This window comes from Talpa europaea (genome assembly GCF_964194135.1).
Source record: "Talpa europaea genome assembly, chromosome: 11".
Lineage (NCBI taxonomy): Eukaryota > Metazoa > Chordata > Mammalia > Eulipotyphla > Talpidae > Talpa > Talpa europaea.
The window spans coordinates 72,941,066-72,957,550 of NC_140078.1; the positions used below are offsets into that span (position 1 = coordinate 72,941,066).

At 47.2% G+C, this 16,485-nt stretch overlaps 2 protein-coding genes across 2 annotated transcripts; both read right to left on the reverse strand.

Annotated features, from left to right (window-relative positions):
- Nucleotides 1–3,939: 3,939 nt before the first annotated feature.
- Nucleotides 3,940–5,086, reverse strand: LOC311180117 (C-C chemokine receptor type 5-like; the record flags this gene model as incomplete). The annotated part of the gene is made up of 1 exon (XM_084247778.1): nt 3,940–5,086. The coding sequence occupies one exon, from the start codon at nt 5,084–5,086 to the stop codon at nt 4,031–4,033; it is 1,056 nt and encodes a 351-aa protein (XP_084103904.1). The 3' UTR covers nt 3,940–4,030.
- Nucleotides 5,087–15,192: 10,106 nt separating this feature from the next.
- On the reverse strand, nt 15,193–16,248 carry LOC311180118 (C-C chemokine receptor type 2-like; the record flags this gene model as incomplete). The annotated part of the gene is made up of 1 exon (XM_084247779.1): nt 15,193–16,248. The coding sequence occupies one exon, from the start codon at nt 16,246–16,248 to the stop codon at nt 15,193–15,195; it is 1,056 nt and encodes a 351-aa protein (XP_084103905.1).
- Nucleotides 16,249–16,485: the final 237 nt, after the last annotated feature.

The following is a 16,485-nucleotide window of genomic DNA, read 5'->3' on the forward strand; positions in this document are numbered from 1 at the left end:
ATTGTTTAAAAATGAACAATGATATAAAAAATTAAAAAAAATTAATGTATTAATAAAAAAGACTGGCTGAAGAACACCCTTGCTCATTGCTAATATGGCCACAGGGGAGCAGTATAGCCCAAGGTTGTTCTGGCTTCAAAGGCTCCCCAGCGCCTTGGTGTAGTGTGTGCTTTCAAAAAACCAGTTTACACCTTAAGAAAAAGACATAAAAATAAGTTCTTGAAGTATGACAGCATCACATTAATGCTCACAAATTCAAGTAGTAACGATAATGGAGCCAAATGTAAATATGACTTGTAAAAATACAAAAAATTATGAAGGAAAATGGGAAACAGCATGATTGTGACATAAACGTCTTGGGAAAATACAAGCAATACTTTATTGTGAATTTGATTTAAAAGCAAAGCTGCTGAGGGAATGCTTTCCTGTTTTTGCCTCCTCTGTCCACCCACATCTGCGAGGGTGGTGGATGCACTCTTTCCTCATCCTCGGGGTGAGATGGTACCAGCAAACCAAGTGGGAGAGGCTTCAGCCTGGCCACTTCTTCCCCACTGTTCTAGGCTTCACCTCCAGCCTCGGGCTGGTGGTAAGTCTTGTGCCTTCCTTAAAAAGGTTAACACTGGAAAGCTGATGTTCATATTTGGTAGTCTGTCCTTCCCACAGACAGAAAAGAAATGACTTGTGAATTTTATCACAACGGTGGAAATCCCAATGCATTTAAACCTAGTCAGGGCCTCCCCAGTGGCGCAGAGGGTTGAGCGCCATGCTGTGAAGCTGTTCGCAGCCTCTGAGGCGCAGGTTCAATTCCTGGCCGGCCAGGGAGCTTCCCACATGGCGTGGCAGATCTCTCCTGTCTCGCCCGCTGCTCCCCTCAGTAGTATTTTCAGTCCATCTGTCTGTTCTGCTCCCTACTCTGTCTCTGGCGAATTCTCTAACCCACCTGCGCCTCTGATCTGTACCTCAGCTCCTGTATAAATAAATAAAATCTTGAAAAAAATGAAAAAAAAAATACCTAGTCAGAGCTGTTTAAACTAAGAACACTTGGGCTACCTCTGTAAACAGAATCCTAATTTTATGAATTTGCACAATATTCCTCCCTGCTGAGGACATTTTCCTTCACTTTGACTTTATTCTGGGCAGGGCAGGGATCTGGGTTGAGGCAGCAGAGGTGAAGAAGGGAGCCAGACACCTGCAGGCTGTGAGGGGCAGAGTGGAGGGGCAGCAGAGTGAGGGCAGGGGCCGATTCAGGCAAAGGGGAGGAAGGAACAGGCCTGGGGAGGATGGGAGAAAGGCTGCATCAGCTGGGCCTGCTTTTCCTCCATGTTGACATTGGCTGCATATACTGAGATGGAAAGAGGACAGGCAGTGCTTGAAGATGGACATCTTCCAGCCTCCTCATGGAGCAGCTTCACCTCATGAGACACAGCCCCGCCTCCCTGACTCTTCTCTCTACTCTAACCCCAGCCCCCACCAGTGCTCCTTCCTTGGTTCAAGCCTCCTTCGGCCTAACAGCTGGAAGGCAGTCCTTCAAGAACTGTTCCCAGACGCTGTGTTAAGAGCCAGCTCCCGCATCCTCACCCTCTTGTTTCCAAGTGGACCCGGCTTGGAAGTGAGCACCCAGCTGGAGGAGTGGGCCTGGATGGCCGCCTTGGCCACAGCATCTCTCCTCTCCCGGGAAGCGACACACAGAGATTCAAATGAATGCTGTTGTGTTCATTTACAGCCAAGTTTGGGGAGGGATTTAACTGGGAGAAAAACAAGCTTTAGTGCCACCAACCTCATCCTCATGCCTTGGGTGTGTGCAACTGAGGATGCCAGGCCAGGCATGCTGGTCTGCATCTTCTTCAAATACCATCCCTTGACCTATGCTTAAACACTCATCGATTTTTTTTTTTTCGAAAAGTCAATTCTTCTGTTTGAGCAGTAGAATGAAATTTGAAATTTAGAACATTTCAGGCTCACTGATTCAAAAATTCCGCCTTTGGAGGCAGCATCTTTACAAATTCGTCTGGCCATCTGAACTTGGGAGAGGCTCCTGCTGCATTGAAAATTGCAACATTGTAACTTCAAATGCACAACATTAAAATAGAAGCACAATTTTCAGTATGTGTGTGAATGAAAATTTCTCCAAAAGCTACTTTCAAAATGCTCTCCCAGTTTTGCATGCTCTTCTCTAAATGTATACTTGAGTGAAAGAACAAGAATACAATCAATTACTTTAGAGTTTGGGTTTTATTAGACACTTATTTTCTTCCAAGCACTTCGTAAATTCATATATACGTAAGGCTATGTACATGTATACACATGATGCATGTCTGATGTACATGTACATGCACAAGGTTATCAGACCCTTTGAATTGAACCAGAGGCCAAGGTTACATGCTACTCAAACGCTCTCAACAACTTTAAGAGCAAAAGACAAAGCACTGACACCCGCTTTCCACCGACACCACAACCCTCAAGTTTCATATTTCAGAGCTTGAGTAAAATCAGAAGCACCTGTTATTCTGACACCTTAATTTTCTGGGTGATTCTCACTCCTTTATGTTCCCCACGTAATCTTTACTACAATGGTCTTCTCTACCCCCAAATTGGAAACAATCTCAGCTACTGCAAAATAAAACTGCACACATACAAAATCATAACTCTCTCTTTGAAATGAATAAATTCCTTAGTGTTTGGGTTTGATTTGTCTGGAGAAGACATCTGGGAGTATCTAACAAGGAGGTTGAGAAGTTGGACTTTTTGTGTCTTATAAATCTCTAGGTGGCCTGTTTCTAAATGAATATGAAGCTTCTCACCTTTGCCTGTCATTACGTAAATCCAGAAGGAAACGGGTCAATTGCGGCATGCCCAGGGCAATCACTGGAGCCGCTCTGCCTCTACCGGGTCTCTTTATTTAATGCTCATAAAGCTCTGGATTTTCACTGATTTTGTAACCCTCAACCAGTTCTCAGGTTTGACCTTTCGGTGCTACAAGACCTCAAGTTCTGCCTCTAGTGCCTCAGGCCCCTGAGACCTCTGATCCCCCCACTACACACCCAGGCCCCTGGAGGGGCTCATCATTTGAGGGGACAGGAAGCAGGGCTCTGAGGGCAAGGGGAGACAGCCCAGGGCCTGTCTGTGAGGGCCTGTGTCAAGCTCACAAAACGGCCTTCCTCTGCCACTAGCCCCTCCTGGTTTGGATCTAACCCTCCTCCTCCTTCCAAGTTCTAAGTCTCTTTAGGCCATCTCCAGTCTGCACGTTTGAAAGCTAGGAGCGCTTTCTGACGCCCCTACCCCTCACTTTCAACCCCAATCCACCTCAAATTCTGCTGAAGAGCTCATCCCAAATATGAGAAGACAGCCCTCGTTCCCATTCACATACCGACTGCTTGTTGCTGGTCTCCTTGCCCTAAACACTCACCTTCCCAGGTCATTCTCTGGAATGAGCTTTCTGCAGCCTGGCCAGGGCTCCCTGCTCTGCTGAGGGTCTCTGACCAACCTGGGGCCCCAGCCCCAACCAGTCACGTGTCTTTCCAGGCCCAGCTCCTGCAACCTGAGCTCAGCTTCTTTCCCCTCCCCTGCCAATAGGGCACCTCAAACGGCCAGTTGAAGATTCTTGCCAGTGCTGGCCAGGCCACAGGGCTCTCGTGGGTCCTGAACACCCACAGCTTGGAGGGGAGATCACGTGTGGAAGGTGTCATCAGGTAACTGATCACATTCATCTCTTTTCTCTCCACAGCAAGACAAGCACATCTGAAGCACATTTGCAACCTGTACGTTGCCCTCACAGGTAGGGAACCACCAATGTGTGTCTTGATTAATTTTGGTATTCTTGTTCAGGTAAGTCAACTCATGAATCAGCAAGTCTCTGAGGAGTTTTAAAGAAATAATGAACTTTGGCAGTGAAGAGAGACTTTGCCAATAAATTAAGGTACATGGAGGAGAGAGATGCTGTTCATCAACATACAGTGTTCAGGTTTCCCAGAATTGATGTCTAATTAAAATATCTAATAAAGTTAGGCTGTGTCTAAGAACTGAGCCTAGGTCACAAGCCCACGGAGATTTCCTGCTTGATGGAGGATTGGGAATAAATTGAGGTTGATCGCTCCAGAGCCTCTTGCTGGAGGATGAGACAGTGTTTGCAAAACCTCCTGGCGATGTGCTTTTGGAAAAACCTCATGATGTAGCTTCTGAATTTCTCCCCGATGAAGGCGTAGATGATGGGGTTGATGCAGCAGTGCGTCATCCCGAGGGTCTCTGTCACCTGCATGGCCTGGTCCAGCCTATTAGAGCTAATGCAGTTATTTAGGTTAAGGGACTCCGGGAAGGTGTTCAGGAGAAGGACGATGTTGTAGGGAGCCCAGAAGAGAAAGTACATTATCATGATGGCGAAGATGAGCCTCACTGCCTTGTGCTTCTTCTTCTCATTTCGACACCGCAGCAGCGTTTTTAGGATTCCTGAGTAGCAGATGATCATGACGAGCAGTGGCAGGACCAGGCCCAAGATGAATATCTTTAATGCAATGAGCTTCTTCCAGAAATGAAAGTCATTAGATGGGTAGTAAAGGCTGCATGTATAGCGACTATCTTTTTGGGACTTGGTGAAGATGATTCTTGGGAGAGAGGCGAGCACAGCCACTACCCAGGTGATCACACTTGTCCCCACCGCAAAACTGACCTTCCTGGCCTTTAAAGCAAACACAGCATGGACGATAGCCAGGTACCGATCGATTGTCAGGAGGATGATGAAGAAGATTCCACTGAAATAACCGATGTGATATAGGCCTGTGAGCACCTTGCACATCACATTCCCTAAGACCCACTCATGAGCAGCATGATAGGACCAGAATGGGATGGTGAGGAGGAACAGCAGGTCAGAGTTGGCCAGGTTGAGCAGGTAGATGTCGGTCATGCTCTTGAGCTTTTTGCAGTTTATCAGGGTGAGCATAACCAGCAAGTTACCCACAAAACCAAAGATGAACACCAGCGAGTAGAGTGGAGGCAGGAGTGCAGCCCCGATCTGTTTCACGCTGGTTTTTTGGCAGGGTTCTGGCATGTCATAATAAGAGTAATCAGTTGTATTTGGTGTTTGGTAATCCATCTTGTTCCACCCTGTGAATAAAGGAAAAGTGATCTTTTATAAAGAATTCCTTTTTTAAAGGAATTGGCCACTACCATGAATGCAAACCATCTTCGAGATTAACAGGTCTTAGAATGGAAACAGATTTTCCACATTTAACTGAACTCCCCCCCCTTTTTTTTTTTTTTTTTTTTTGCTGAGTGATGACCCTTTGGAGTGCAGGGTGGGCTCACTGCTAGCTTCCTAGCCAGGTGAGAATCTGGCTCTGTTGGGAAAATTCATGAGCTCATCCTCATAAAAATACAAATTTCAAGAACTGTCCCACATGGTCTTAAAATCTGTGTGGAAGTGACTACCCTCTTTTCCCCCCACCTGAGGCAGCAAGAACATCCTCACACGTGTGCCCCCAGCAATCAATCAATCAAGTCCAGGTCCTCAAGGGCACTGCACTTGCCAAACACAGGTCTAAGCTTCATATCCATTCACCCAATTAATCCTCAAGGTGACCCATAGGCAGATCATATTACTCTCCCCATTTTACAGATAAAGACCTCAAGGCACAGAGAGGATGAGTAATTTGAACAGTGGCACACAGACCTCCCTCCTCCCCACCATCTACCCTGTCTCACTCCTAAGAGACCTAAGAGCAGAGCCAGCAGCCTGGCAACTCCAGGTAGTTAGAATGAAATGGGCTGGTGCCCAGCTTCCCCAGACGGTCAGGGGAACCTGTTGTCAGTGGTCAACTCCAACTGCTGCCCTCACATTTCCCTGCAGCTTGTTTCTAGCTCCTGAGTTGCTTTGAATAAGAGCTCCCATACCCAGAAGTGGCCATGTAGAAAATGACTCACCAGGGTTAGCTTATAAAGGGAAACTTTATTTGATATTTGTATTTTGCTATTAATTGATATTAATTGGACACTCTTCAGGCTTCCCTCTTTTCTGGGAAAAACCAACTAACCATCCAGCCAGCCAGCCTTAGAGACCATTTCAGAGGACATCAATTTTTGCCAAGATTTCATAAAAAATCATCTCTCTGAAAATCTTTCTTTTGAAAGTGGAGGCTTCCCAAATGATAATATTGCTCCCTTTAACATCTTTCATTCATAACACATTCTGTAACTTTGATCTTATCACAGTCTGATGCTCATTCAAAATTCTGACTCTTTCTTTATCTCAAAGATTTTTTTTTAAAGATTACATTTTCAGAGAGTTGTCTGAGCTCCTGGTATTTGCCAAGTGTCTTCTATGGGTTTCCTGGCAAGGCTTTTACTCATCCCAGAAGAGGAACTAATAGGCAGAGCAGCTGAGAGGATACTTACCAAGAGTGTTCATGTAGGGGGTTGGATGTTTCAGCTCCTCTGATCAACACAGCTGAGCAATGTAGCACTCAGACAGCATTAACAGTAGGAAATGCAGTTTCTTCTAAAAGGAGGAGGCGGAGACTGCATGAATAAATTAATGCTAGGGGAAAACTAAAACCAGAGATGTTTCTTTTTTTTTTTTTTTAAATTGAACTTAAAATGGGCTGGAGAATTAATTACATCAAATGGTAATGAAATTGAGAAGTTGTGTCAGGAGTGTACTGCATGAGAAGTTCTGATTCTTTTACTACCTGTCCTCAATAAAAGTCAACTCAAATGCACTTTAAATTGAGAGGGAAACATTTGGTTCACTCCATGCTCCTCTTCATCCCGTCTACCCATCTGTCTTATCGCCACAGCTCACGCAAATATACCTCTCACCCACTGCAGCTTCTCCTGGCACACTACAACAGTGGGTTGCCCAGAGGGCTTTAACTACATGCTCACCTGGGAGCTAAACACTGCCCGTCTTTCTCTGGATCAGGTATCTCACAGGGACGTATCATTACAAATTTTCACTCTACCGACTCACTATTTTGCAGCCTTCCAAACCAGTAGGCATTGAAGAGAGCTTGCCCTGTGCCACAGGTGCTGGCGGCCGAGAGCCTCACCACACGATACAACCTACCAAGAGCTCTGAGAAATTTCCAACATGAAATGGGTAACAATTGACTGAAGAATAGGGTCAAATTGAGAATTCTGTCAGTAGCACACTGCATGCTGTCATACCAAGCTTTCTTGGTGGTTGGTTACTTATCTAAACTTCAAGTGTTGACAGAACACACGAGAGCCCCTTGAGCCACAAGAGGGCCCTCTGGGTGTTTCGGTTTCTGCTCTCTAGAACAAGAAGAGCGGGCTTGCGATCTAGGTGAAGGCTACGGAGACTCCAAACATTTGGGGGCACCTAACACAGGGACTGAGCTGTGGCTCTTGCTGATGGAAGTGTCCTGTCCTCAGCTCTCTCATCTGTGGGATGGACTGGGCTGCCTCATGGAGGTTGCGTGAGGTGTGCACATCAAGACCTGAGCACATTATCCCTTCAGTAAACATCAAACTGTCTATTACTTGGTCATTGACCCTTTGTTAGAGAATTTACTTTCTAAAATTCTAACAAAAATGGTTTCCTGGGGTCCTTGTCTAGAGCAGATTAGCATCCATCAACTGAAAGCTGAAAGGGTGAAACTGATGGCTGGAGCTTCAGCCCTGGCACAGCCGCTCACCTGAAAATTCCTGGGACTCAAGTGACTCCTGGGGGACAGAGAAGCACAGAAATTGCCAAGCGACCAAGAACCACCCATCAAGGGGCATCGGTGTGTGTTACAACAGAGCCTAAATGCTGGTCGTCATAACCTGGAGTGTGAATCTTGAAAGAGAGGTTCAAGAGGGAACAATTAAGAATGGGACTCTGCAGTCATCCGGCTGGGTTTGAGCCCAAGCTTCACTGTTTCCTGACTCTGAATATATTATTGAAACTCCCCAGACCTTAGTTTTCACATCTGTGAAATGAAAGCAAAAATAATAAAATAAGAAAAACAAAAACACCCAAACACAAACCTTATAGGTCTGTGGTCAAGATCAAACGATATAATGTGTGCAGAGACTTTTGCAGACACTTGCTGTCTCTCTCAGGCCTGAAGCAGTGGGAAGGTAATTGTGCTTTAGAAAGAGCTCACAAGATGGGTAGCAAGTCAGTTAATATACAATTCCACAAAAAACAGGACACATATATACAGTTTTGATTCTTTCAAGAATGGCCTTGTGTTCCCAGACAAGACACATGTGAAAACACTCAGGTGTGGCTGGATAAGCATTCTGCTTCTGTAAGTGACGATGTCTTCTTCCTGTGGAGCTGGGCTTTGTCCTGTTCTGGGTGAGGACATGCCAGTACACTTGCCCCCAGAGGGCAGTGTGGAGTAGTCTAATAGGCACTGAGTCACCAGACTCTGGCTGACAAGTGTCTGCCCTCATCAGATACTTCTCCCTCTGAGATTCCATTTTCTCCTCAGTCCAGTGCTGTGCTAGCCCTGGGGGTCCCACAGGCAGCTCCCACCTTAAATACTCAATGACATCATGGCCAAATTACTTTGGAAAATGCCTGCTGCATGAGGATGAGTCTTCACAGGTTGAAGTGAGGAAGAACAACTCAGCAAGGTTCACTGTTTCCTCCCAGGTTCCTGGGTCCAGAGGTGTGTTCAGCTAACCTCTTGGACTAGGAGTTCATCTCAAGGATGCAGGAGGAGGTGAGGACCACAGGGACTTCTTTGCATTTAATCGATGAAACATTATTCTGAGCAACAACAACAAACCCACAGTTTATCCTGCTGTGACTTAGTTGCATGTCCTTGCTTCTCTTCCTCCCTCTCCCCGCCCTGTTTGCAGGGCTTTGCTCTCCTCTATGCAGCTCTAGACTGTCTCTCTGGACTAGATGCTCATCCTAGAGGATGTCTCACCCTAGTCTTCCCCAGGGGATCTGGCCAGCTTTTACCTGCTGCTCCATGTTTAGCCGCCACCCTCACGCTCCAAGGGCTGCATCGCCCACGCCATCCCTGCACTAAACTCAGCATCACCTGCGGATGGAGAGCATCAAGAGGAATGTCAGTTCTTGGCATCAACAGCCGATACTTGAGCACACTGAGCTGAAGCCCTGCCTCACAGGCGCTCATCTGAAAATGCCTGGGACTTGAGTGGCCTCTGGTCAACCTCAGCCAGCAGTGAAACAGGCTGCAAAAACACCAGTGTGGCTTTTAAACGAATGGCTTAAAGACAAACGTCTAATTATAAAATGAAACAAGCACATTGTCCTAAATTAGGAAAAACAGAAAAATCGAAAGTAGATCAACCTCAGGCCCATTCTCTCAATCTCACACCATCCCTCCTGACCCATGATGACTTTCAACCCACACCTTTCCCAGCTTACTTTAGATGACTGGTTCTCTCACATGTGCTGGTTTTGTTTTGTTTTGTTTTGTTTTTTTGCTAAAGATTACAGTATAGCCATTTCCCCATGTTATTGAAATTTTCTTTCTAAATATATTTCCTTAATTGATTTTTCAAATTGGGGTTTAACTTCATGTGTGCTGGATTGGTGGCTTGGTTGTGATAAGCACACCTGCCTGTAACCTCCACGTGGACTGAGATGACAGGGAATGGGCTTCTCACCCCTGAAGGTGCCCTTGCATCCTGCCCAGAGGCAAGAGCTCTCAGACTTTTGCCATCGTGGATCACATGTGCTCCTTCTTTGACACCACAGACACCATCCTCTTGTGTCTGGCTTCTTCCGCTCAACATGATGCCACAGCGCTAGCTGACAGAGAGCCCTGTTACTAGACAGTGGGGTTTTCTCCACTGTTCAGTGATATGAACAGTGTGTTTGGGTGTGGCCATCAGTGCTCTGACTGCCCGCCAGAGAGGAAACTCCTAAGGCCAGCTTCACCAGGAGAATCCCTGGAAGAAAATGCTCCCCGCCCATGTCACCTTGGTCCCCTGTGTGTCTCAACAGCGATGCTTGGCATCCATGACATCCAGAACCCTTCGCCTTCTGCCTCTGACACAGATCTTAGTGGATGGGCAGGGTTGGGAGGTCACTCCCTCTGTCTCTGTCTTCTAGACCCTTCCCAGTATAACCCTTATTCCCACCCCCCACGTCCCATACAAGCCATCATACCAAGTTGACATCTCAGGCGGTCCATTCCATCACGTCCTTAGATATGTCCAGGCACGTTGGGAACCCCTTAAGCCAGTTGCAAAGTCTGCTCTATGTGTTTCGGGTATTTCAGATCAGTGCCCAGCCTTGGGAGAAGGGCCATTGTAGGTGCAGTGACAGAGTCTAGGGTCCCCATCAAGCCACTGTGACCTCCAGTGGCTCAGATCACACCTCAGCTCTGTGCATAACAGGATATTATGGGACTTTTCCTGTTGCCCCAGAACTGACAAATACGGCTAAGGGTGAGTGCAAAGAGGTGTCAAGTGTCCTGTAGCTATGAAGAAAACCACTGACACCTGGGCCAGATACCTCCTCCAGGGCTAAGAGTGACAGCGTCAGCCAGCTCCTCCCACCCCTCCCTGTGTAAGGAGACAAGATGGGGAGAAGGGAGGGCTCAAAGCCAATTGGGAGGGCTCTGCGAGAATCATGTGAGGAAGGGGTGTGCGAGAAGGGGAGGCCAGCACCTCATTCCTGGGGAGGGCATCTACCAGCACAGCACTGGGCAGGATAAGAGGAGGCTGGAGAGAGGGTGCTGGAGCAGGCATGGCAGTGAGACAGCAAGTGTCCCCTGGCTGTGAGAGCACCCCTGTGCCAAGTGACCACACAGGTAGTCGTTAGGCTGGACATGTCCCTCTGGGTCCCACCTGGTGTGGAAGGTGATTCCAGCAGCCAGTGGATGGCAGTTCAAAGAAGTTCTGCCAAAGGGAGTAGCAGTTGGGGAGCCCCTGTCACCCTGAGACCATCTGAGGACTCTTCAACGTGCCTGTCCCTCTGGGCTGCTTGACCCACACACAGTGGATGATGGCAATGGCAGTTGGATAAAGATGCATTTGCTCCTTTTTCTAACCCTCCTGCCCTCTTCTCAATACCACCCTGTGCAAGAAGAGGGAGGTGAAGACCACACCAAGGGCTAGGGAGGGGGAGCGGGAGGGTGTGGAGAACGGGATATACCCCTGCTGCGGGCGCAGCCTCCAGGACCCAGCCAACCTTGGCCCTAGCTGAAAAGACTGGAGAGAAATTCATATTGCAAACTGCTTATGTTATGAGGGTTATGGATGGTGGTACAAATTGAGAGGCTGTTCAATGCCCTTATATTTGCTTACCAGGCTGCTGGACTGGCAGAGCATCTCCTGCGGTTCAAGGAAGAGGCCTATCTCCTCAGAATCCTTGGCTTGGATCTGACTAGGCCCCAGGAGGGGGCTGCCAAGGCCCCTTTTGTTACAAACCCTTTGTAACTCTGTCTCTCTCTTTCTCTCTTACACACACACACACACACACACACACACACTTTGCCGAAGCTGCAAATAGGATGCCAAAGTGTTGATGTCTGAAGAAGTTTCTACCCTCAGCCCCTCAGCACACCCAGGCCAGCCCTCCCCTAAATTTAGGGGCTGCGCTGTAGAAACTAGCTCCCAGCCCACACGCCTCTTCCTTCATGCAGTTTCTCCATAGTGGCCTTAGGTGGCCTTCCTGGTGACTAATCTCAGCTGGGGCCATTTCAATTTTAATAATGAGCAAAAGCAAAAGTGGGAAGATGGGGTCTTGCTGGCTGACTCCCAGGATCCTGCAGCCTTCTCAAAAAATGCTCAAACCTCCCCAATGGCTTTGAGCACCTGGACCAAGGAGCCCTGCACAGGTGGGCTGGCGAGCCCCAGCTCCACCAAGTCATAAGAGACTCCATCCCTAGAACGGCGATCTGCTTAACACAAACAGCTCATGCAGGTGTTCTCCCTGGAATAAAAGAGACTTGAGGTTTCTACTTCTAGAAATAGACGGTTGGCAACTTTGAAGTGGCAAGTTCCTTGAGGGCCATAAAACCAGACTGCAGTTATTCTTACATTAGAGGATTGTCATTGAGTTAGTCACACTCTCCTTGCTCTCAAACTTTTCACATACAGCTCTGCACAGCATGTTGCGATTTCTGAATACTGGGTTCCTAACTGCCCCCCACCTCCCCATGAGCCTTGGACGTGGGCACGAACATATCCTTCTCTTGGGGGCCACATAGTAGGTCCTCCAGTGTGTTTGGCACATTAAATCCATGATGGAAAAACAATTGTCCACTTTCCCGTTTTACTTATTTGGTCACTGGATACCATGTGTATTAGTGAGCTTTTGTGCTTCTTAGAGGCTTGGGATTAAAGCAGCAAACACAGACCTTGTTCTCCTGGTGCATGTGGCTGCCTATGGCTGCCTGTGGCTGGGGCCCTGGCTCTGCTGTCAGTGTCTCCTTGTCCGCTCACCAGGCTGAAGAGTCTGGGGAGTGGCCATCCTGTGGCTGAGCTGGGGGAGCCAGAGGCTCAGCCCACCTCGGTGAAGGCTCGGCTCAGACAATGCAGAGGCCACTTTCTATTGGCCCAGCTGCCTGTGCATGGGGCAGGGTGTTCCACCTGTGCACACCCTGCAAGTCACAGGGTGAGGACAGAGGTGTGTGATCATACAGGGAAGGTGTGTGAACAATAAGACTATCCATCACACCACAGTCTAACAAAACTGGCAGTGCTTTTATTATTTTTATTGTGATAAGAACATGACTGAGAGCTAGCCTCTTAGCAGGTAGTTTAAATCTACCATGCAGTATCTTTACATACAGGCACAATGTTGAAAAGCAGATATTTATAGCATACGTTGTCTAACAGGAACTTTTGGCATTGATACATGGATAAAGAAAATGTGGTATATGCATACAGTGGAATATTAGCCTTAAAAAAGAAAATCCCCCATGTGGCAATACAGATGAACCTCGAGGACCTTATGCTAAGTGAAATCAGTCTCAGGAGGACACATACTGCATGACTGCACAGCCATTCTGAAACAGTCCAACTGGCAGTTAGAAAGAACAGCAAGATGGTTGCCAGAGGGTGAAGGAAGGAAATGGGAGAGTTGACAGTTCTTTCTTAAAAACAATATTGTAAGAACATCGAGTCATTTTCCAGGTTGTAGTTTTTCTTTTTCTTTTCTTTTTCTTCAAAAGCAATATTTACATTCATCATCATCATCATCAAAATGTCATGCCTTCATTGGGAGAATATACGCCTGAGAAGATGAAGCGCTGCCCGACCCAACACACACTTCCTTCTGAAACCTTCCCTAGCCACAGGCTAGAAGTAAACCATGCAAGTTCCAGCTCCCCAGCTGCCAGATGCCAGAGCCTGTGTTTCTTGCCTCCGATCAGAAAGGCACTGGGTGTAACAGGTATGTTCTTCTGAACTTGGCTCAACCAACAAGAAATGATTTGCTTCCTTAGGTGAGTCTCTGCAGCTCCCCTCCACAGCAGAAGGGGCTAAAATCTTTGGTTAGTAGTTTCCAAAGTAGGGGCAATTTGAGCATGAATAAGTACATCTGCAAAGCACTGAAGCTTCAAATATGGTTAAATACATGACTTTACAAGGATACCAAACAATATTTTTTGTGAAATTGTGAGAGAATAAAGACGCAGTCAGGACGACAGTTGTGGGGCGTGTGCTGTGATGGGGTCACCGGGAGTTAGCAGGTCCACCAGCCACGGAACTCCAATCTGTGACCAGCAACTACTAATGCTGAATCGGCAGTTTCCAAACATGAAGACATGTTCCAGAGTTTTGAACTCAATACCAAAATTGTTGCTATGACTAATACAGCATTTTCAGGCTTGGCTTAACCGCAACTCTTAAAAGGATACTTTGCCACATTTGCAGGGTGCAATTTCCAGCTTAAATTTATTTTTACATTATATTAAAAAAAATCTGAACTCTATGCCTAATCCCAAAACTTGGTGCTGGAAAGATAGTTTGGAAAGCATTTATTCCAACCCATCTAGAGTCTTCCTCACCTGGGCCCACCGACCTGGAAATTTACACAGTCCTCTGACACACCTCCAGGTCCCTCCTCTGTCCTAAGGACACACTTCAAGGCCCTAATGGATTGTTTGCCTCTCCAGGGCCCACCCCAGGGCTCTTGTGGCATTGTTTCCTCAAGTTCCCCCCAAATCTATTCTCTTGGACTTCTACAAACTGATTTTTGGAGTAGGCAAGAGTTAGATGATAAAGGAGGTAGGGTAACAAGAAAACAAACAGATCAGACCTGGAGATGCAGGACTTTTGGGGTTCAGATGCATCCTTGCTGGTCTCTCAGCTGATTCTGGAGACACCCCTGCAGTACTCTCATGCCCTCCTGTGCTCTTACCATGATGCTCCCCCCACCCCCGCCCGGGGGGGAACTCAACAGTCATCACGCTTTTCTCATAACCACTGTCTCCAACTCTCCCCTTTCTCTGGAAAGGCCAAACCAGGGTTTAATTTTTTTCCATCTTATGAGATTGCACATATTTTATAAACAAAATTTTTGTTTTTATATAGGTGGGTGTGGTCTTAGAAGCATATGAACAATGGGGTGTGATATTTAACGGATTTCAAATGTAGGGAGTGTTGTCACAGATAAACAATAATAAAGCACATGTGTGTCATGCACTGACTGGGAAGGAGATCATGGAACCCAACCAAAGCTCCTGGAGAGTTAGTACAGTTTCCAAGCTCTCATGGTCTGGTGACACCTACTGGTTTAAGTATGGGTGGGGGGTGGGCTAAGGGCAGCACTGCTTTCTGGCTGAAGGAGTGGGCCCTTGCCTGCATCCTCATACAGGCTCAGTGTCCTCAGGCCTCCCTCCTCCTTACACTTGGCTGACCCTTCTCACCTTCACTCCCCACCCCCATGCCTCTCTTATTCTCCTCCCTACGTCCAACTGAGCCCTTTATTAAAGACATTGATCAAACCAGAGAGTAAGTGAAGACTTGATGAAGACTGGACATTAGATACAATAGAGCATTAGTGCAAAGCAATGTGGCATACTCCAGGAATTGAACTTGGTGGTGGGTCAAAGACTCTACCCACCATTTTTCTGGAATGTTCCCTGAGCACATGTCAGCTATCCAAGAAAGGACATGAGTATGTCTTGCTACATATAACCCTGAGGTTCCTGGGCAATTTAGAATGTACAGGTCTCTGTTCTTCAATCAACCCTTGAGGCTTACCATCACATGTAGATTGTTATCTCCCTCTAAGAGAACAAAAAAACTGCTGCTCATTTACAAACCAGCTGAGACTTCCTGCTCCCCAGTGGAAGGAGTGTACATTGAACTCACTCGATCTGCTGTCTCCCTATAGAAAGCTGGACACTGCTTGCAGAGGTGTTTGGCGATGTGCTTTCGAAAAAACCTTGAGAGGTAGCTTCTGAACTTCTCCCCGATGAAGGCGTAGATGATGGGGTTGATGCAGCAGTGCGTCATGCCGAGGGTCTCCGTCACCTGCATGGCCTGGTCCAGATGGCTGGTGCTCTGACAGTTACTCAGGCCAGAGGGCTCCTGGAAAGTGTCCAGGAGAAGGACGATGTTGTAGGGAGCCCAGAAGAGAAAGTACATTATCATGATGGCGAAGATGAGCCTCACTGCCTTGTGCTTCTTCTTCTCATTTCGACACCGCAGCAGCGTTTTTAGGATTCCTGAGTAGCAGATGATCATGACGAGCAGTGGCAGGACCAGGCCCAACACGCTCCTCATTATTGTATGGATAGTCTTGAATCCTGATGGGAAATAAGGGCCACAGGAGACACCATTGTCTTCTTTTTGGGCTTTGGTGTACAGGGTTCCTGGGAGAGAGACGATCACAGCCAACATCCAGGTGATCACACTTGTCCCCACCCCAAAACTGACCTTCCTGGCCTTTAAAGCAAACACAGCATGGACGATAGCCAGGTACCGATCGATTGTCAGGAGGATGATGAAGAAGATTCCCCCGAAATAACCGATGTGATACAGGCCTGTGAACAGCTGGCACATCACATTCCCTAAGACCCACTCATGCTCAGCGTGATAAGCCCAGAACGGGATGGTGAGGAGGAACAGCAGGTCAGAGATGGCCAGGTTGAGCAGGTAGATGTCGGTCATGCTCTTGAGCTTTTTGCAGTTTATCAGGGTGAGCACGACCAGCAAGTTACCCACAAAACCAAAGATGAACACCAGCGAGTAGAGTGGAGGCAGGAGTGTAGCCGCCATCTGTTTCACGTTGGTTTTTCGGCAGGGTTCGATGCCATCTTCGTATTCAAATGTGGTGGTGATTTCTTCATCGTTCTCTATACTATTCATTGTCAACAGAGAATTAGCTGTGGACAGCACATAGTTGAACTGGGCAATCATATTATCTGCCATCTCCCTGCTCTGTAAACAGAGAACAAAAGGATGACATACAAGGAACATAACCACAACCTCAGTGCTGCAATCTGGACCTCAGAACGCCTTCGCTCCATTTAAGCACTAACCTTGTCTTTGGTCTTCCCCTGGCAGCCAGCTCTGTGGAAGCCTATGTGCTAGTTTATTGCTTCC